This window comes from Ambystoma mexicanum, chromosome 2p (assembly GCF_040938575.1).
Source record: "Ambystoma mexicanum isolate Mex_15411 chromosome 2p, UKY_AmexF1_1, whole genome shotgun sequence".
NCBI classification, from domain to species: Eukaryota; Metazoa; Chordata; class Amphibia; order Caudata; family Ambystomatidae; genus Ambystoma; species Ambystoma mexicanum.
This window is the reverse complement of record NC_090923.1, coordinates 1,466,062,570-1,466,084,261: the sequence shown is the minus strand read 5'-3', so window position 1 is coordinate 1,466,084,261 and position 21,692 is coordinate 1,466,062,570. Positions and strand designations below refer to the sequence as shown.

General features: G+C 45.4%; 1 protein-coding gene across 3 annotated transcripts in view; it reads right to left on the bottom strand.

Annotated features, from left to right (window-relative positions):
* The window catches only part of LOC138567624 (syntaxin-binding protein 4-like), an 839,836-nt gene that overhangs the window by 362,186 nt on the left and 455,958 nt on the right, over window positions 1-21,692 (bottom strand). For all 3 annotated transcript variants that reach the window (XM_069646045.1, XM_069646044.1, XM_069646046.1), the window contains one exon: window positions 18,011-18,140. In XM_069646045.1, coding sequence (XP_069502146.1) covers window positions 18,011-18,140 — 130 coding nt within the window. The remainder of the gene's footprint in view (window positions 1-18,010; window positions 18,141-21,692) is intronic.

The following is a 21,692-nucleotide window of genomic DNA, read 5'->3' as shown; positions in this document are numbered from 1 at the left end:
ATTTAGCATTTTTGCAAACATTTTCCCTGGGGCATCCAATAATGAAATGGGTCTGTAGTTCCCTGTCTTTTTAAAGTCCCTGTTTTTAAAAACGTCACAATAATCGCACTGTGCCAAGAAATTGGTATGTCTCCCGTTCTTGCCACATAATCAAACACTTGTTTTAGCAGAAGGGCCCAGACAGCAATTTGTTTTGGACTAGGTCAATTGGGCCTTCCCCCTCCACTTCCACTCCCCTAATTGCATCTATCACCTCATTTAACCAGCACATTTTAGTCATACTTCTATCCAATATCATTTCATCATTTCCCATCAGAGCATCAGGCGCACCACAGACTTCACCATAGAGTGCACTGAAGTAGCTAAACCACTCACTTGGGGGGGGATATGGCTCATCAACTGATTACCCACTTTCCCTTCATCCCTGGTCTGTGATTTTCAAATATGCGATTGATCTCCTTTCTTGCAGTAATTCAACAGATCTACCCAATTTTTTCTCATTAAATTTTGCCGTTTTTAAAGCAACCAATTTCTTGTAAGATTCCTTTAGTTTCTTCAAGTGTAGTTTGTCTATAAGAGGAGCTTTTTAAGGTAGGTTAATAAGAGTTCCTTTGCCTCTTGGCAATCACTTTCAAACCATCCTTTATTTGCTAGTGCCTGTTTCCTGCTTTTCCCCGGTTGTTTAGTAAAAAAAAGAGACAATATCCTTATCATATCATTATATAATTCTGCAACATTTGGGGCCATTCCATCACTTATAAATATATACTCTCAATGAGCGCTACAATAGTCGCTTAAATATTTGACTTTACCACACTCCGGACTAATGTTGACCATATCAAAACTCTTTTGGAATGCCCAGTTACAACAATGGAATTCCTGTCCCCCTGGCCTCCTAAATTAAGGCTGCTCTTTCTTCAGATGTTCACTAAAAAACTCAAGGGATAGTGATCACTGTCGCTACGTGTGACTACTTCCATGCTACTGATCCTATTCCAGTCAGCCATACCATTATTACATAATCCATCCGAGAACTTCCCTGAAACTCTGCATGGGTGTAGCTCGCAGGCCTGTCAGGCAGGGACGTCTCTATGGGGGGGCAAACGGGGCACGTGCCCCGGGCCCCCCATCCTGGTGGTCCTGGAGGGGGCCCCCGGCCCCCAGCGCTGAACACGTGTTTTATTTTTTTAATTTATGTGCGTGTGCGTGCAGGCTGCACTGCAGTGCAGCCCCGGCCCCTGAATCAACACTGGGAATCGAAACCACGGTTTCACAGATAACAGAAGTGTCATGATTCAGGAACAGGGCCCCTGTTCCTGAATCTTGACACTTCTGTGACCTGTGAAGCCGTGGTTTCGATTCCCAATGGCAATGTTGATTTTGACTGAACAACAAGTGGGGGAGGGGGAGGAGAACGACGCAGGACCACGAGCCATGCGTTCCCCTCCCAACCTCCCCCCACCCCACAGGGAATACGGCACGTGCCACTGGGAGTGCGCACTGGCACTGCTGCGCAGCTTGCAGGCAGCCTCCTCAGAAGAACAAGCCAGCCAGCAGCAGGCAGCGTCGCGACACGTGCTGACTGAGCTTCCGAGGCTAAAATTGTGTGGCTAGCTTCCCAGAGCACGCTTCTCCAGGTCAGTGTGTTATGTTTTGTGGCTCTTACACATGGCGCCTAGTTGCCATTTTGTTATGGATTTGCAGAGCAATGGACTTATTTCAGTATAGGACTTAGTGGAACTCGTGTCTCCTGTCTCTTCACACTCTGTGCACCAGGGAACATACAGTGGAGAGGTCAGGCTTTAAGCAAATGGGAGATGTGCAGAAACGTTTGACCGAGGTGATGACCAAATCTGAAACTGGCAACTAAAAGATGGGACTGGGGCGATCAGGTGACTTCATGTCAGACGAGGATGTGTGTCACAAGTGGGAATGCTATTTTTTCACAAAATGGCCAATATGGCGATTCTTTTGTCGATCATGTATTTTTCCTGTTGCATTTTTTTGTATCTTTAAATGAGGAATGGCACCCCCAAAAACGCCTCATTACTCTTTTGTCAGTGCACCTTTTCAGCCTATTTCCTCTTCCTTGCTTCCCCTTTTTGCACACGTTAGTCAGCTTCCCTACAACCTCTCTACTACTCCACAATCCTTTTCATTCAAGAAGGTTCAAAGATACGGGCTGTCGCTTTTTGTTTGTTTTAGTCACTGAACACAATCACCAGACACCATTTCCCCAGTCCCAGCTTTCCTTTTTGAAAATCGCTCATATCAGGTGTACATAAATGTGTCCACTTCGAGTTAACCAAGACTACAACACCGAGAATGCATTTGTTTTGTTTGTTAAATTAAATTGCATGGTTGGGAGTGAGACTTGTGCCCCTGTTACATGGAGTCATTTGGTCATCGTAGTTTGTACTGTTCCCCATTCCTGTTGACCTTTCAGAGACCTATGGTAAAAATCTTCCTGTGTATCTGCACCTGGGTAGTGTTCCCAGTAGTGCATATAATTACCGCACTGTAATTTCCGCCCGAGTTACACACACTCTTCATAACCTGACCACAAACAAAGAGGGGGAGGGCAGGGAGGGGGCAAGCAATTAGCCTCATATTCAGAATTCCTTTCATGAATTAAAAATTCTATTTACTTTTTGGTTAAATTGAATCTGTACCTCTGATATCGTTTCAATGCATCTTTGCTAACCCACTGCTCCTTATGCCCTTTTAAATGGGTTCCTTTGTATTGTGCTTAGTGTTTTTTTTTTTAGTTTGTTAAACTTTAATTCGATCCAGAATAGATCATAAAAGTCATAGCAATAATTTACAACATATAAAACTTCATGCATAAAAAAGAAACTAACTTAATTAATGAAATACAACATCACATACTCGATTGAAACAAGTGAAAAAAAAGAAATTAATTTGAAACCCAGATCAAATTGTGCTTTGTTATGCTATTGCATTACTTGAATGATTATAGTGTTTTTCACAAAGCAATTCATTTTCCTGCTCGTAAACGCAAACATGTGGCTCTTTAAAATTCAGCGGTATAGTCCCCAGTTGACCTGAAATTCCCAGCATGCCCCTGGGCGTACGTGGGGAACAGGGAGATGATGCGCCCGCCCCTGCCCAGCCCTGGGCCCACCGGCTCTGAATGGGGGGCAGGAGGGCCCAGAGGCACCTCTCCCCTGTGCAGCTTGGAGATGTTGGCCCGATGCACTTTGGTAAACACGGATTCAAACCCCTGCACAATGGCGCTATAGTCACTAGTCCTGGGAATTCACATGCGGTATTACTAGCCATATAGTCTGTAAATTACAGAATCACATGTTCAAGTGTTGTGTTGCTTTTACATGACAAGCGCAGTCTAGCATGGCCCATTACTGCCACGTCATCATACACCTGGTATATGGTTGCAATAAGAAAGGTACACGCTGATATGTGCAGTTGCTGCCATCATTTTGCAAATGCAGCCTCGTGTCGAGTAAAAGCAGAGCTTGAGGGTTCTGTAATACGCACGCACCCGCCATATGAGCGGAGTCGCCTGAAACCATTTCGGCTGAAGCTCTGCAGCGAGAGAAACTGGAAGCTGAAGAAAAGTAACAGAGTGTGCGGCTACTGCACCCTTCACACACTGTCACAGCATGAGGAGTCAGGCTGCTTTCTTCCAGTGAGAATGTTTAGGGAGCGCTTCTTTACTGACCTCGTCTGCTTCAAAGCACAGAGATATGATACATTAAGCAGGCGCTCCCCTCTGCAGCTGTGAGATTATCAAGCCGGTCAAGTGGCACAGTGAGTAGAGCGCTCGCTTTGACATCGGTGCAGAGCCTGCTAACGCAGGTTCGAATCCCGGCGGGGCCAAACTCAGCCTTTCATCCTTCTGAGGTCAATAAATACCACACACCATGGGTAATAATAAGCAGCGCTCAGATACCCGAGGGTTCGTAGCTCTGTATAAATGCTAAATTATTATTATTATTATTATTTATCTATCCGCTAACGAAGCCCGCGACCTTCACGCGGAAGGAAGCTCAAATGCACGCATTCAATCTGGAACGTTGAGCCCCCCGCGATCACTGACGCCGTGGAATGTTCTGGCAGGCCGTGTATTTTCCACAATACGATCTAAAACCTATAAAAGAGTGTTGGGATGGGATGCACTAGGAATGCTCATCTCTGAATCTCTCAGACCCGCAGTGCCGATGCTAGTGAATAAAGGGTTTCTAACATGTAATGGTCCCTCCAATAGCACGTTGGGACCTTAACTATGGTGAAAAGCGCTATAAAAAAATGAATGAATAAATGCTGGTTAATTTCTCATTGGGTGGACATCTCTCGAGTCTAGGGCTCATCTCCCACATGGGGGCAGCCGGCACAACAAAAGATCGAATGCCAACAGGGCAAACTCAACCGGTCATCCAGGGACATTAAGACTGAATGCCCATATCTTCTCCATCTCTGTTAAAGCTCCCCTAGAGGTCATCACTGCGGCACTATATGGGGTGGAGTTACGGGGGTTCGCTCCTTGACTCAAGCAAGTTTGTGATGTGGAAGTCTTCTTGAGATGCCTTCTGAGCTTAGGTTCAGGCACCCCAGTTCCTCCTTGAAGACGGAGCTGGGGATCCCGCTGGGGTCCGAGGAGGACCTTCTGGAACCCTTTTGGATTGGATTAGACAGTCACTTGAGCCTAGTGATTCAGTTTGAGGAGCTCGAACTGTTCAGGGTGCTCAGTCACTCGCTTGGATGAGGCATATTAGTGTCTGGAGTTAGTGTCTGGATGTGGGCCACTTGTAGGGTCGCCCAGAGAGAAGGACTCATTGGAAAGAGGCTTTTTGGCACCACTGCAGGGATCAGTCGCGGAAGGCGAGTAGCTACATCACCCAGAAGCAGCTTCAGGGAACTGGCTTATTTTGGCCCTGGGTGTCATTCCACGCTGCAATCCTCTTAGCAACTATTACATTGCATTTGAGTGAAGACAGCTGTGACCACCTGAGCAGCAAAACCACAGCCCAATGTTTTTTCTTCGGCCCAATGTATGTGCCACTACAGTGGCATGTGTCTTGTGAGATCACATCTATGTTGTCCCTTTCAGCTATCTGCACAGTTTTTATACATACCTTTATGTGTTTTTAATATTTTCTCTATTTTGGATATGTTGTGTTGATTGTAATTGTAACGCTGTGATATAAACAATACATTATTATTAGTATTACTGCTGCTGTTGCAACTTGTCCGGTATATATTCACCATGTGTATATTTCAGCCTCGCATGTCCATCTAATGCTATGAATTGTATAGTGGCAATTGGGTTGCCTGGGAATTCGGACTTCACTCTGAACGCTGCAGAATTGCTTTGGCAGACTGGTGACCAGTACTGTAACTTATTGAGTGACCTACATAATCGATATCACAATGCAACTTAAAAATGCAATTATGATTTGGCAGCTGTTCATTAACCTCTGAAAACCTAGAAGGGCTGGGGCAGAAAGGGTCTCCTAACATGGGCTAGACTCTGCTTCGGCAATGCATTGCATACGATGTTGCACTTATTTATTTGCATTTTTAAAAAGCCCGGGGGCATCGAGGCGTTGTTCCCTGAATATGTCTTAGTGCGTATTTATAACGCGCTTAGTACCCAGAGATTTCTAAGTGCCGACCCTGGGGATCGAACCTGTGTTGCTTCGTGTCGTCTTGTTTCCAAGGCGAGCGTGGTGACCCTGAGCTATCCTCCTTTCGTCTGTGATGGTAGCATTTCAGTATTTGACGATGCAGTGGGCATCTGGACTTATAGGGTCATAGCTATACCTTCTATATGCCGTTGTATGTGGCATAGCAGATCAGTGCAGGGCATGTGAGGCTTCACTGAACATATGATGGAGTCCTTGGACATGTGAACCTTTTCCTGTACCTGGCAAATGGGGCTTTACATGACATTAGATTCAGCTCTCGACTCCCCCATCTGATGCCACACTTGGCATATTCCGGCAGCACGTGGACATGTGAGGTTGCACCTATTCTGTCAAGTATGAAAGTGTATGCATAAATATATATACACTCATGACAGCTTGGCAGTGCACCAGTCCTCCCCTGCAGTAGTGGGCATGGGCAAACAGGTGCTGGTGTGTCTGTGTGGTGAATTAGAGGGTGGAACTTAGCATTATGGACACATTTCGGCTGGAGATAAACTCCAAGCGTTTGGCCTCGAAAGCAAATGAGGTTTGGCTCTGGTTGCAATTCCGGCTGGGGCTCGCTGGCAGTAGTTCCTGGTAGCCTGTGTCAGCCAGCAGCATGTCAGCCAATGCACAGGGCTGGTACCTGCTTTGATAACAGATGTCCGCAGGTTCTGCCCTCACACCTTTGACCACCTAGCAGTGCTCTGATGCACTGTCTACACTGCCTGTGGATTGGACCCTCAGTAAAATGCATATACCACCACTTCAAGGTGTTGTAATGCTGGCTGTGCCAATGCACGTCAGTATTGCCATATTCTAATTCATGTCATGTTTTAAACTTCAAAGGTACAGTACTAAAATTATTTCCTTGTACTCTGCCTTTTCAGGTTCACAATCCACAAAAAGAGGATGCCACAAGCCAGCGGTTTTCAAGTCTATCTGAAAAAAATGCTCTGAATGAAAGGCTCTGCTCCTGCTAAGTTAAGTTTTAGCAAAGAAAAAAAAGCCAATCAATACATGATCTCACAATGAGGCGTTCATATGAAAGTGGAGTTCCCAAAAGGAAAAAAGTAGAAAGAAAAGAGAAGCATGGTAATCAACAAAAACTGTCTTCCTTTTTCTCTGTACAGCCAAAACCATCTAGTAGTGATACTTCTATTGAGGAGCAACCACAAAGCGAAAGTGCGCACACTGAGGCTCATGCTGAGTCCATAGAAGAGTCCACTGAGGGGTTATCTGCTGCTCCCACTTCACCTAGCAGTGGACATCTACAAATAGTGGCTAAGCAACATTCCCCTGCACCAGGAGGAGATGACGACAGCCAGCCTGCAGAAATATTGGAAACTGCATCAGTGAGCAGTAGTGAGCAGTAGTGGTCATCTGCAAATAGTGGCTGAGCAGCATTCCCCTGCACCAGGAGGAGAAGAAGATGACAACCAGCCTGCAGAAATATTGGAAACTGCATCAGTGAGCGTCACATGTTCTTCCACATATCCTGCACTATGGGATCCTATCACAAACGAATTGCGGTACTATTGGATTAAAAAAGGTTCGGCAGCCTGTCAAAACCTCAACAGCAATTTTTCCAAGTCAACCCGTGTTTATGGACTTGGTGACAAAAGAATAAAAAGATGCTTAACACAAGCATTATTTAAGCGAAAAATGCGGAATGGCGAACTTGTAAACCGCAAATGGTTGCTATACTCCCCATCACAAGGTTCAGTTTACTGCTTTGTCTGCCGTTTGTTTTCTAGTACTGATTCCGCATTCAGTACAACTGGTTTTAATGACTGGAAGCATGCATCTTCCCGCATTCATGAACATGAACATGCTCCTGAACATGAAAGGTGCAATGTAATACTTTGGAAACGTCAAAAGGAAACTGGCCGCATTGACTCAGCATTAGCTGAACAGTTAAAACATGGACAAACCTACTGGCAGGATGTGCTTAAAAGAGTTGTAGCAGTTGTAAAGTTCATGTCATCGCGGGGTCTAGCATTCCGAGGAGAAAATCAGATTATAGGATCACAGCACAATGGAAATTATTTAGGGATTTTGGAGCTGATCAGCCAATTTGATCCCTTCCTGGACGAACACATCAAAAAATATGGAAATGCTGGTAAGGGAAATCCATCCTATCTGTCAGCAAATATTTGTGAAGAATTCATCACACTGATAAGCAAAAAGGTTTTCTCTGCTATTATTTCAGAACTGAGAGAAGCAAAGTATTATTCACTTAGCGTCGACTCCACTCCAGATGTGTGTCACATTGACCAGTTGACTTTTACGGTGCGATATGTAAAGGATGATGCTCCAAAGGAGAGATTTCTGGAGTTTCTCCCAATTCATGGCCATGGAGCAGAGTACCTTGCAGATGTTGTCGTCCAGTTCTTGAAAGGGGCAGGGATCCCCATATCAGATTGCCGTGGCCAATCATACGATAATGCATCCAATATGGCAGGACAGTACTCAGGCTTGCAGGCAAGGATAAAAGAGATCAACAAATTTGCTGTTTATGTTCCCTGTGCAGGACATTCCTTGAATCTAGTTGGTGTCAAGGCTGCTGAGTGCAACATGCAGGTAGTATCTTATTTTGACTTTGTTCAACATTTGTACACATTTTTCTCTGCTTCTACTCATCGCTGGAATGTGTTGGTGTCTTCTGTAGGTCGAGCTCACAAGATTGTGAAGCGCTTGTCTGACACTAGATGGTCAGCTCATGCAGATGCAGTTAATGCTCTGTGTGATGGCTATGAAAGAATTCAAGCTGCTCTTGATTCACTGAGTAGTGATAACACACAAACAAAAGACACCGCACACGATGCACTAAGTCTTCTTAAAAAAATGGAGAAGCTGGAAACCATTTTTCTAACCATTGTTTGGAATGACATTCTGTTACGTTTCAATGAAACAAGCAAAACTGTTCAGAAAGAAGATATCAACCTCTCTGTTGCAGTTAATATCATCCAGTCATTGAAGTTGTATGTACAAGAAATAAGAGACAAATTTAATGAATATGAAGTCAAGGCAAAGGCAAAAGCGCCAGAGGCAGATTACAGTGACCAAGGTAAACGTGTGAAACAGCGAAGCTCTCGTCTAACTGGCTTTGAAGGAGCTGCTAGTGACACGGTCCTTCAAGGACGGCAGAAGTTTCACATAGAAACATACTTGCCAATCATGGACTCAATAATTAATGGGTTAACAAGACGAGGTGACGCATACAAAGATATCAGCAATAGATTTGGATTCCTCGTGAACCTGAGAGACATGGATGGAAAAGAAATGAGTGAACATTGTATAAAGCTGGCCTCTTACTACCACCAAGATCTTGAGAAATCCAACCTAATTTCTGAATGCCAACAATTTAAGCATTATACATTTGAAAAGAAAGAAACCATGTCACTTTCGTGTATTTACAAGATAATAAACAATGATAAGCTTGGCCCTGCATTTCCAAATCTAGAAATTGCATTAAGAATATTCCTCTCTATGATGGTGACAAATTGCAGTGGGGAGCGTTCATTTTCAAAATTGAAGTTGATAAAAAGTGAGCTACGAAATCGTATGCTTCAAGCCAGGCTGAATTCTTTGGCTCTGTTAAGCATTGAATCTGAAATGGTTCAAGAGATAGAATTTTCAGACATAATTAAGGATTTTGCAATACGCAAATCTAGAAGGAAACACATAGTTTAATGTGGGTGATGTAGAAAGCATATCCTCACTGTCATCTCATTCTTTCTAGGATTACTTGAATTTGTTTGCTGTGCGGGCATGAACTGAAATGCCAAGTGAATTTTGATGTTTTGTTACATGCTTTTGTCATGCTTTTGTCATTTCTGTACTGCCTTATTTATTTCATGTTTTTCCAAGTGCTTTGGACACATTCATACAGGCAAAAAAGTTCATGTTGAACTGTTAGGTTTTCATTTTGTTTAATAAATGCTTGCTTAAAATCCTTTTCCTTTATTTTCTTACAAAATATATTATTCGAAAGAAAAACAAAGTGAAATGTCCTTAATATAGCATCCTATTGGGGAAACAGATCACAGATGTATAATGTTTATATTTTATTAACAACTAGATAATCCATTTAAAGCTTAGATGAGTATCTGTTGAATTAGACTAGAGATATGGAGGGGGCATGGGTGTCGTGTCGCGGGGGCGACATGGGTTTGGAGGGGGGTGGGAGTAGGACATGGGTTTTGGAGTGCAACATCGGTTTCGGGGGGTGGAGGGGGCCCCCAAGGCTGTCTGTGCCCCGGGCCCCCAAAACTGTTAAGATGGCCCTGCTGTCAGGGGACACTCTCCCATTACATGCCCCTAGTCCCAGTTCACGCATCAACCTCGCTACCTCCAATGCAGCCAGCAGGGTGTGTTCTAATCGGTTTACTGACTCTAACGGGTGAATTCCAAATGCAGCATCTTGGGCATCCCATAATCCATCAAGGAGTGCCAATGGTTCATATTGAATGTTAAAATCCCACATTGCCAGGATCATTGGGAAAACATTGGCATGTGACTGTGCTTTATTAATAATCTGACTCATACACTTCAGGCTATCTAAGCTGATCTGCCCACCCACTCTATTATAGATATTAAATAGCAGCAGGTGGTTCCCATCCTTATTGATCAACTCGAGGCGCAGAAGGTCTACCGATGCGATCAATTTGGGTGTCATATCTAGGGCTTGATTTATACATATTACCAGCCCCCTTCTAGGCCTTCCTCGTGGGCCTTTAGTTGCGTTCACACTGAACAAACTGAATACTGTGAGTTCCGGAGAATTCGTAGTCCATGTTGCTTGCAGGCAGATGATGTCATAACCATGGATAAACCAGACCCACTCAGAAGCTGACAACAATCTATGGATCCCTGCCACGTTCCATGATAAAACTTTTACATGTAGCTTCTCATCAGCCCCTCTTTTGTTGTTGATCCGTTTGGACTATTACAACAGGGTTACAACAGGGGCACCCCATCTGTATTTATTAGTCAATCTACCTCTTCCATGCCCTCTTCCCTTAGTCCATCTGATAGAACTGATGGATGAGTTTTGTCGTTGACTCTCCCTACATAATCAGTGGGGAAAGGTGCTCTGGGGCGGATAGTAACTAGAGTATTTACAGGGGGGTAGGAGCGTGGTTTAATTGCTAAGAGTCCATCCACCAAATATTGGTCTTTTAAAGTAATCTGTATACAATATTTGCCCCCCCCCCGGCAAGCAACGCCGCACACAGTATAAAATATCTTTGAAACCCTTTTGTGTTTCGAATCCAGTGGATGCATTTATTTGCCAGGGCTAATTCACCTACATAGCTTCCCCTCTCCACAGCATGGTACATCATATAAATAGCCATACTCACAATTGCCGCCAGGATGGCCCCTCCCCCTCTCCCTCACTGGAGTTCCTGCACTTACATTTTCCTGGTTGCTATAGCTCAATTTCCCACCCGAACTATAAGACAGTCTACCAACTTACTTATTCCTATATATCAGATCTAATGGAATAGCCCGCGCAGGTTCAAATGCTACACCAGATCCACTATTTGCTGGTCTGGCCAACCCACTCATCCTTTTGCCTCAGCTCTAGACTGATAGGTATTATTTTTGGGGTTAAGGAGGGGATTCATATGTTCTATCCTAGGCTTCAATGCAGGCTTCGGTGCAGATGGTATGGTTGCAATTCCCAGGGTCATGACTTTCGTACCAGGGCCACTCTCCCCAACCGCTACATTAGAGACCAGACTCACCACTACATTTTTCAGATCATTCATTTCTTTTGTGATTTTACCCAAAACCACCATGATTTCGTCATAACACCTGCAGTTGGATTTTACAGTATTACTGGATAATACTGCACTTGTTAGACTTGGCCCAGTCACCAATTTTCCCCTCCCCTTTTTGAACTTGGCGTTTGGATCACCAAACCTCAGGGGGGTGGTTCCCCTCCTTTCCCCCCCTCTTCGTCCCAACCTCAACCCAACCCTGGTTGTCAGGCTGATATACCGGTTTGAGAGGGGAATATTACAGACTAGGGGTGCGTCCTCAGGGGCTTGGTTACAACACTGAGTTCCTCTTTTTTTGGCGCACTATCAGGTTTTTCCGCCCGGGTGGGGAATGGGTGACTGCAGCACACAGGCAAGATCTTCCGATATAGATTCAATATTATTGAAGATGAGGTAGGGATCAGGTGACATTCTCCCGGGCCCTTTCCCAGTCGAAATACCCCACACAAAATTGGGAATTAATATTTGGTACCTTCTATTTGGGAGGCGGGTTGGTTACCTTGAACGCATCTAGGGGGTTTATTTTTCGATGCCCTGGTCTAAAGGCACGCTTTTCAGTAGTGCTTTTATCTGCCCCTCGGAGCAAAGCGTCTCTGCAATCTATCCCCAATGGGTGAGGCTAAATTGTTAATTGTGGCATACTAGGATTTACATTACAGTTAGTTGCCACAAAATGCTTTTCAAGTGTACCATCCTTACCTGGGGTTGTAACACCAGCATCAGCTGCCTCAGTACCATTCAAAAGACCCTTAATCTCTGTAATCATAACATTTACATGATTTACCAGATGAAAAAGCTTAAGTAGATTCTTCTGGCCGGGATCCGGTGAAATGGGGTGAGTTGGCTTCCTTGTCCCCATTTTCCTGGGCAAGGGAGATTATTCGAAGTATTATAAGGTACAATGGAACACCGTAATGATAGAGTTCAAAAATACTCGAAATAGTACTCAATATAAGGAGCAAACACCTCTGCCTTAATAATTACCAGTGCTAATGCAAATATTCTTTTAGTAAGTGTTGTTAAGAAAGACCTGTACAAAACGGCAAGTATATATTGATTGATATTTTATTTCTATCGCGCTCGTACACAAGTGTTTCAGAGCGCGACAAGGCAAGGGAGGGGAACAGAGGAGAACAAAAACAGCGATCTTACTAGGCCCAGTGACATTGAGAACGCGCAAGTGCATGGGAGAGGGGGGAGGGGAAACGTGCATGGAAGGGGGGAGAGGTGGAAAGTGCGAAGCAGAGGAGAAACTGATAAATAACAATAAATAAATAATAAAGGCAACAAACAGTGGTAATGCAGCCAGCAATTTGCAAGTGCTAGGTTTAAGGCAGCAGACAGGGTAGGTCTGATAAGTGCAGGAAGAAAAAGGGGGGGCTGTATGGGTACAGACACAGACCCCAGTGCAAGGGGTGGCCCGGAGGCAGTGCGGGAGGGTGGCAGGATGAGCAGGTACCTGGGCCCAAAAGACAGGGTGGCCAGGTGCACGGTGCCAAGAGAGAACAGATCAGCAGGGGAGAGGGGGAGCGAAGGCAGAAGAAAAGAGGAAGGTCTTATAAATAAAAAGCTTTGTGCAAAAAAAGCAAAATATACAAGGGCTATATAATCTATTAAAGATCAGTATTTCAGTATATCAGTATATCAGATATCATAAATGCAAAAAGTGCATAGAGTGCATGTACCTAAAAACAGTTCAGGCTACCATATAAATACCTCAAAAACAATCATAAAAAAACACATTTTCCTTGTCAAAAATCCATTTGGATTCCACTTATAAATCCACTTAAAAATCCACCTTAATAATCCATTAAAAGTCAGTTAAAAATCCATAATAAATCCATTCAAAAAATTAAAGAGGTCATTTTAAAAACAGTCATAAAAAGACAACGTGTTGTCTTTACTAAAAACCCTCTGGCTTACCCAGCGTAAATCCGCCCTGCTCCGTTGGTACCACTAGCTGCTGTAACTAAACTCGGAGTCCCGGCTCAGCAGCGTGCCGGGGTAAAGGTTTCAGACTCCCAAGCACTTTGTCACAACCACGTGTGACCCTGCTGTTACTTGTGCTCTCCTCTCCGTAGCCACCGCGTGAGAGCAGGAAACCAAGGGGACGAAAAGGTTGCTGCTGCATCTTTGCCCCTGAAGACCGGACAGCCCAGACAGCAGCGCCCTTAGCTCCAGCAGGCTTATGCCGCAAGAGCAAGCTGCTGCAAGTTAAAGTGGCGCTTCCTGCTTCCTCCTCCAACGGGTGCGTGGCCTCCAGTAGCAGCATTTAATGGGCCAGGGACAGCCCAGACAGCAGCACCCTTAGCTCCAGCAGGCTTATGCCGCAAGAGCAAGCTGCTGCAAGTTAAATTGGCGCTTCCTGCTTCCTCCTCCAACGGGTGCGTGGCCTCCAGTAGCAGCATTTAATGGGCCAGGGACAGCCCAGACAGCAGCGCCCTTAGCTCCAGCAGGCTTATGCCGCAAGAGCAAGCTGCTGCAAGTTAAATTGGCGCTTCCTGCTTCCTCCTCCAACGGGGGCGTGGCCTCCAGTAGCAGCATTTAATGGGCCAGGGACAGCCCAGACAGCAGCGCCCTTAGCTTCAGCGGGCTTACCCAGCTATGGTCCTCAGATGAAACTAAATGCAAATTCTATGTAATGATTAAGTTGAATCTAAGTTGTAACTAAATGCAAATTCGATGTAAATACTAAGCCTTCCTCCCTCTGTAACCAGTAAGAATATCTGTGACAGTGCCACGATGCCCACGGGCTGTTGTGCGCTTTAAAAATACGAATAAATAAATAAAAATAAATAAAGTGGGGGGAATGGTGATCTGCAGTATTTCCATGTACTCATAACACATATCATATTCCCCTAATGTCCCAGAACATATCTCCCATCTAAACCATTATCGAATCTCAAATGTACATTGTTCAGGACTACCACACCCCTCACAGTGGCTCCTCCCTCATGGAGTTCTCTTTCTCGCATGCATAAAGCTCCTCGCTTCCCACTCTATGCACTGCACATTGCACACTGCACAATTACATTGTGTCCCCACGACTTCTCTTATACTGCTATGTGATGCAAATCTAAAATGTACCCAAAATAAACACAAAGTAACACCTATAGTAACATTCATGCCAATCCATGTATCTACACTGAACACATGTTAAATTGCAACATTGTGTCAATATCACGTCCAATCTAGCCACACCATTGTTCTAATGTGACGTGTGCAACGTGAACCTCTTCCATACATTTGGGCATGAAACGTGCATCCCAACAGTGTCAGTGTCTTGAATGTGACTCATCTCTCCTTACTAACAATTCATGCTCCTCATTAGGTGGTGGCTGCCAGTTTGAACAACCCTCATTTGGAGAGACAAAGCTCTAGACCTGCAGCAGACAGCGTGTACTGGTGCAGTTCCATTGCTCTGTAGCACACAGTAAGTGTTACTATCACATAAGTATGTATACATGCGTGTTTAGCCACCTCAGACATAGGAAAGGCGAAGTCACCCTCCTGAAATGTGGTATGTGATCTGATATATGAATACAAATCACAGTGGGCCTCATTACGACCCTGGCGGAGAACCATGGTGCAATTTGGACCATGGTCCATGGCGCAGAGCTGCCAACTCCGCCATGGGGGTTGGCGGACTTACCGCCCCATTCCGACCTTGGCGGGGCGGTAAGTCCCCAATCCCCATTTACCCTTGCCCATTCCCATTTTTGCCCCATAGGGTATAATGGGAGTGGGGAAGGCGTTAATTACGCCACTGTAATTTACGGTGGCGTAATTAACGACAAGTCCCGTAGCGCCATGGATTTTTCCACTTGCAAAAAGCAGGCGTAAAAATCACCATGGCGCTACGGGATCTCGTAGTCGGGCGGAGTGGTACGCCATGGGTTACGCCGGCGTAAACCCCTTTCCGCCAGGGTCGTAATGAGGGCCAGTAACAAGTGCTTAGCAAAATGAGCAATTATGGCATTCAAATGTATCAATACCCATTTCAACTTTCAGTATGGCACATGCTCTACATATTCCCCACAAAATGGTGCACATACTACAGGAGTTGTGCTATCATGACTCAAACAATCTGTGTGTAGTGCAGTGGACCCAAATAATATGATAGGATTCATTGATGCGAGCACAATGTACTTGTCATGGCCCCTCAGCACCCGCCCCTTTTGCCCTCCCATAAAGACGTCTCTGATGCCAATGTACCTTGAGAGGCTTTTTGGCACGTGGAAAGCTACACAACTTTCTTAGATGTGCCTCACCGGGTGAAATCGGGAAAGGGTGTTGCCCCGTCAGTGAGCTGTACCAGGGCATAAATAGCATGCAGTTCCCGGGAATGTCCTGATCAGGCTGTGGCCAGCACTTCTCCTTCAACTTAGAGTAAATATGTTCTCGCCAGGCATTTTCCACAGTGAATAGGGCCATTTCTAAGACTTCACTCTTCTTAGCCGTGCCCTTGAATGCGCTATAGCAGCCTCTTCTGGTCCTTTGCTTCAGTTGTTGCTCCCAGGAGAGGCTTTATACAGCTGGAAGGCAGGGCATAGTGTCATTTCCCTAAAAAGGCTGCTGCTTATGTTCTTACAACACGCGTGTTCTCATGTCACATCTCAATCACGTTCTCTCCGACAGATTTCTTATTTCTGTGTCTAGATTTGCTATGTCCGAATTGGTGGTCGTTCCTTTTCAGTGGCGGCTTCCAAACTGTTGAATGCCCTGCCTATTGCTCTGCGGTCCACTCTGGCTCGTCTGCAGTTTCGACGTTCATTGAAAACCTCGCTTCTGGCGTAAATTGCGCTGTACCCCGTGGTACAAAAATGGACAACATAACTCCTAGTGAGAAAATCACTGTCTTTTTGGTTGTAATACGTTATTGCAGCTGTGTCAGGTCTGGGTAAGAAAGTGTAGGAAAAGAGCAACGGAACAAGAGTAGAAATAAGGAATATCAAAACATAAATGGGTGACAAGAAATGAAGAGCCAAAATGAAAAATAAATCAGATGTCAAATGAAAATGAAAAAAGGGGGGTGTGTAGTGATATAAAAAATTAAATACCCAATCTGTATGTGAAAAGGTTATCTGATATGTCTACCTTTCCTGTTCTAAAAAGGATATCATGGTTATGTAGCTTTATAAAGGAACTTGATATTTGACATTGTGTGTCATATGCTAAAGTAACTTTGTAGTGACTAACAATATTCTTGTAATGTAGAATTGGGGGTACTTTATCTCTTATACATTGCTTGGATAAGCCAGTGTGTAGACCGCAGGACCTTTCACAATGTAATTCACCCGTTCGTAGTCTCTAGGCCGCATGGCAGGAAGGGTATGCCCGAAAAACAATGTGCAGGACGTTGGACTTCCGGGAATGCGGCCTAGACAACGTCGGAGAAGGCAACTGGTAAGTGAGGGGTCGCAGGGTGCAGCAGGGCTCTGGAACGGAGGGTGAGGGCAGTGTGGGACCCCCCCAACAGGGACCATGAGAGGGGCGGAAACAAATGACTGACTTTGCAAGAGGTGGTCTTCACATGCCTCCTTTCCCAAAGTTGGGCTTTTGTTTTGGGTGTTTGGACCCCGAACCATTTCACCATCCACTCACCATCCACTGCATCGTAGCTGAAGCATTTTTTAAGCTGGCAGGCATGGCTATAAATTCAGAATTCACGGTAGCATTTTTGAAGCTGGCAGACATGGCTATAAATGCATAATTCACTGCAGCATGCCGAAATCTGCCCCCTTCCTAATTCCACCAGTTAGGACCACCTGTGGATATCTTGTAGTCAGATCAATGACGCTTAGTAATTCTACAGGGCCAAACAGGAAGCAGGCAGTGTCTGCCTTAAGCACTAGATTGGGTAAACATATAGTTGCCAAGCACTGAGGTCCTGGGTTAAGGACTGGTTTAGATGGAGTAGGAGAGGAAAGTGACAGAACATGTGCTGTGAATGTTGTGGGGGTGGGCGCATCAGGCCTGGAGCTAACATCTCCTACTTGTCTTTGCTGCAGGTCTGGAAGCAGATGATCTAACTTCGCAACGGTGCTTAAAACTGAGCAAAGTAGCAGTTGTGCTGCTTGTCTAATGTGGAATGGAGCAACAGGTGCCATATATCCATCCATAAGACATGCAGGGTTTGCAATGGAGTGGAATGAATAAAATAGAGCTTGCCCCCAATGTAGCTGTAACTCTACTGCTTAACATCTTGCACCTGGGCAAGAAAGCTGAACGCAAACCCGATTTCTGGTTTATTTCTGTTCATGCAACAAGGAATACATAAACACATGTTGCTCCACTTTTGTTTGAGGCAAAATCTGTTTCTTTTGATGTAGCACACAACACAATAACCAGGCTGTAGTTATGCCCCAGTGCCTAGATCTTAAATAGGCACCAAAGCACAGAAAAGGTGATCGACAAGGATCCGGCATATTACATGAATGCAGATAAAGGGACATCAGAGAGAGAAAGCCAAACCATTTAAACCCCCCCTCTGCTTTGAAGAAAGCTGGGATTGTCGAGACTCGAACCCTGTTGTCTTTGTATGTTGCTTACTTAGTGCAGCTGGAGTGTGGCGAGAGTCCGGCGCTTCCTGGAAAAGGCCCATAACAGTTGGCTGGGCTCATGAGCTGAGGACTCGGGCAGCGAGAAGAAGACTCCGAAGAGGTGCTTTCCAGATATCTACCTGAAGGAGAGATGCACAGTTAGACCACAGCATGCCCAAAGCATCTAAAGGGGGGGGGTCACTTTACCAATGCATGAAACGCATACATATAAGGGGTATTTAGGATAACTCTCACAGAAAGGACGAGAAAGAGAGCAAACCCCTCATGACGCCGCCCCTCCCACTCACCAATCTCCCCTTCTTGCCACCCCTTAGCAGTGCTAAAGCCTGACACATATTTATAATGTACTCATTTGTTCTACTGCTCATTACCGCCATGACTCTCTTCCTCGTCCCAGTACTTACCATTTCAAGCATTCGCCTCCATCACAGGAACCCATCTCCCAGTTTTCTGTTAGTCCAGCCCCTCCGGCTCCCGTCATGTGGGGACATATTATGGTCACTACCCCACAATCTCTCTGGTAAAACATTTACCTGGCCAACATGACAGTGTTAACATTGCAGTGTGCGCGCCGCGCCCTATGAGGTGGCCGTGACATGGGAAGGTAGCCAACCGGCTCCTTGAGCGGCGTGCATGCACACTGCAGGGTTCCCGCGCACGGGCAGTTCCCGGAGCTACAGAAAATAAAGAAGTTCTCTACACATCACGGTTCCGTGTGTTTGCATTGTCCTTTCACTGCCATGTGGAGGGAGCGCAGCTCCACACTACATTGGTGATGAGGATGGGATTCCTCATCGAGAGCAAAATAAACAAAAACAAATTAAGAAATGACATCCGGTGCACCTTCAGAAGCGCTACGTCCATAAGGTGAGGGATCACAACCTCGGATGATGCGCCTAAGCGTGCTTGCCTCCTGCTGAACTTCACATGCTCAGTCTGACAGTGGTGAGCAGCAGAGCGAGCTCAATAAGATGTCAGACACTGAAAAGGCAGGGAAAGATGCCTGCAATGCTGCTGCTGCTTTTCATCATCCTGTGCCCTTTGACATGAGCAATCAACGGGCTCTAGATCCGAGAGGGGAGCGCTGCTTGAGGCACTTTGAGAACTATCTGACAGCCTCCAATTAGAATTTGGCCGACAAGTTCACAAGAAGGCTTCTGATCAACTTATTGGGAGATGAAGTGGAAGATCTCATTCCCACTTTCCCGACCAATCAAATTGACTCCTAAACCGGGCTAAAAGAAGCCCTACGTGCACCTTTCGATCTGCAACGCAACATCGACCACGAGTGACACCTTCCGCAGTGCCTGCCAAGTGGCGGGGGGAATGCATGGATGCCTTTGCGACCCGGTTGCGTAAACTAGTGGCTCACTGTGAAATTCATAACTTCACAAATGAAGAGGCCATTTGGCTCTAAATCATAGGAGGATCTCTGTTATCGTCGTTGAGGAAGAAATTGCTGCAGGAAGCTCTTCCTCTGGCCACCATATTACAAACAGCCAGAACGGATGCAAGAGCAGAGGAGCAGGCAACTGAAACAGGAACAGGCAAAGATGTCATGAAGGAACAAGTGTACCAAATTACACGTGGTATCAGGAACAAATACATAAGCAGTACCATCCAAGGAGATACTCGTCAAAGGGAAAATGCTATTGCTGCAGCCTGCAGTTCCCTCATGAGGAAGGAGTGAAGTGCCCAGCAATGGGGCAAAAATGTAGCAACTGTGACAGAGAAAATTACTTAGAAACTGTATGCAATTCAGCACCATCGAGACAAGACCTGAGCAATTCCATACCATTTAGGCACAAGGTTCGTGGATATGGACCTATGCCGGGGAGAAGGGGTGCAAGTGCACAGAGTGTCCTGGTGAGTCACATCCGGCAAGTAATAGGGCATTCTCCATCACCTCCACCTTCCAGAAGTGGGGACAGGGACGACTATGCATGCATGATGACAGACCTATTCGCGCTCCCTGCGAGGGATGTTGTTATGTTAGTGGGTGAACATGAAGCTAAGTTTGTCATGGACCCGGTGCAATGTTGAACATATGTGCATCTCTGAGTTCAAGAAGATGACTCACCTCCAGTTCTGCTACCCTCTGAACAACGAGTCTTCCAATGGGCCACGAAGGGCCACGAAGGGCCCTGTAGTAAATCATGGAACATTCTACATGACTATGAGACACAAGGAAAAGCAAGTGTCCTCCAAAATTCATGTGCTCCAAGATGAGGTAATCTCCTAGGAGGAGCGATGGCATTAGCAATGAACGTTGCAGTCATGATGTAGGCCATGCAGCACACTCATCTGATAGTGCAGTGTTTTCTCTCTTTGTTCCAGGGCTTGGAGCAGCTCAAAGAGGATCCAGTGACCCTTCACATCGATGATTCGGTCACTCTGGTGGCACAGAACCCGAGGAGAATACCCATCCACCTAGCAGCAACAAGTTGAGAAGGATATACAATGCCTACTGGACAGTGACATTATTGAGCTAGCTTCGGTCCTACTCCCTGGGTGTCAAGCTTTGTGGCAGTGGACAAGAAAGGCATTGTTGGGGATATACACATCGGTGTTGACATGAAACAGGCCAATAAAGCGATTGGAAGAGAGAGACATCCTGGTATGCATCTGGATGATATGATCACTCTACTGAATGGAGAATGAGTGTTCTCAAAACTCGATTTAAACAAAGGGTACCATTAGATTGAGCTTGACATACATTCCAGATACAGAACGTTGTTTACTACGCACATGAGACTATTTCTCTACAAATAATTGTGCTTTGGGATCTCGTTAGCGGTCGAGATCTTCCAATAGAGTATTTGCAGAGTGATCCAGCATGTGCAGAACTGTTTGAACTACAGAAATGATATCCTGTTATTTCGGGACACAACACAACAACATGACCAAGCCCTGACACAAGTCTGCAATGCACTGATGGACACAGGGCTAACTCTCAATTGTGACAAATGTGCATTTCATAAATCGTGCCTAAAGTTCTTTGGACACGTATTCTCTCAAAAAGGAATAAGTCCTGATCCCTTGTAAGGTCAAGGCCATCTCCGAAATCTCGCCTCTGGGAGATGTCAGCAATGTCCGATCATTCTTAGGTATGACCAGTTAATACAGATGATATGATGATATGTCAGAGATTTCGCCACCATGAGTTCGCTGTTGGGAGAACTCACCAGGCAAGGCGTTGCATTTCAGTAGTCACGAAAGTGTGAGACAGCTTTTCATCAAATCAAGCATGTTATTGCATCGGCTGAGCATATGGCGTATTTTGATTGGTCGGTGTGCACAAAACTGACGGTGGATGCGAGCCTGGGTCGGTCTGGGAGAGATTCTAACTCAACATTGTCTGAGAAGAGAATCCCGAGAGCAGTAATAGCATATGCTAACAAAAGTTTGTCTGATGCAGAGAGAGGATATTTCCAACCAGTGAAGGAAGGACTGGCCGTAGTGTGTGCTTGTGAACATTTTATTATTTTCCTTCTGGGTAAGCCATTCACCGTAATTACAGACCCTTAAGCTCTGGTCGCCACATATGGAAACCCCTAGTGCAAGATGCCCCAGAGAATAGAGGGATTGGGCCTGATGTTGCAGGAGTTTGACTTCAGAATTGGGATCCAACATCCTGACTCATCCGGAGGGGTATCCATGGAAGCCAATAA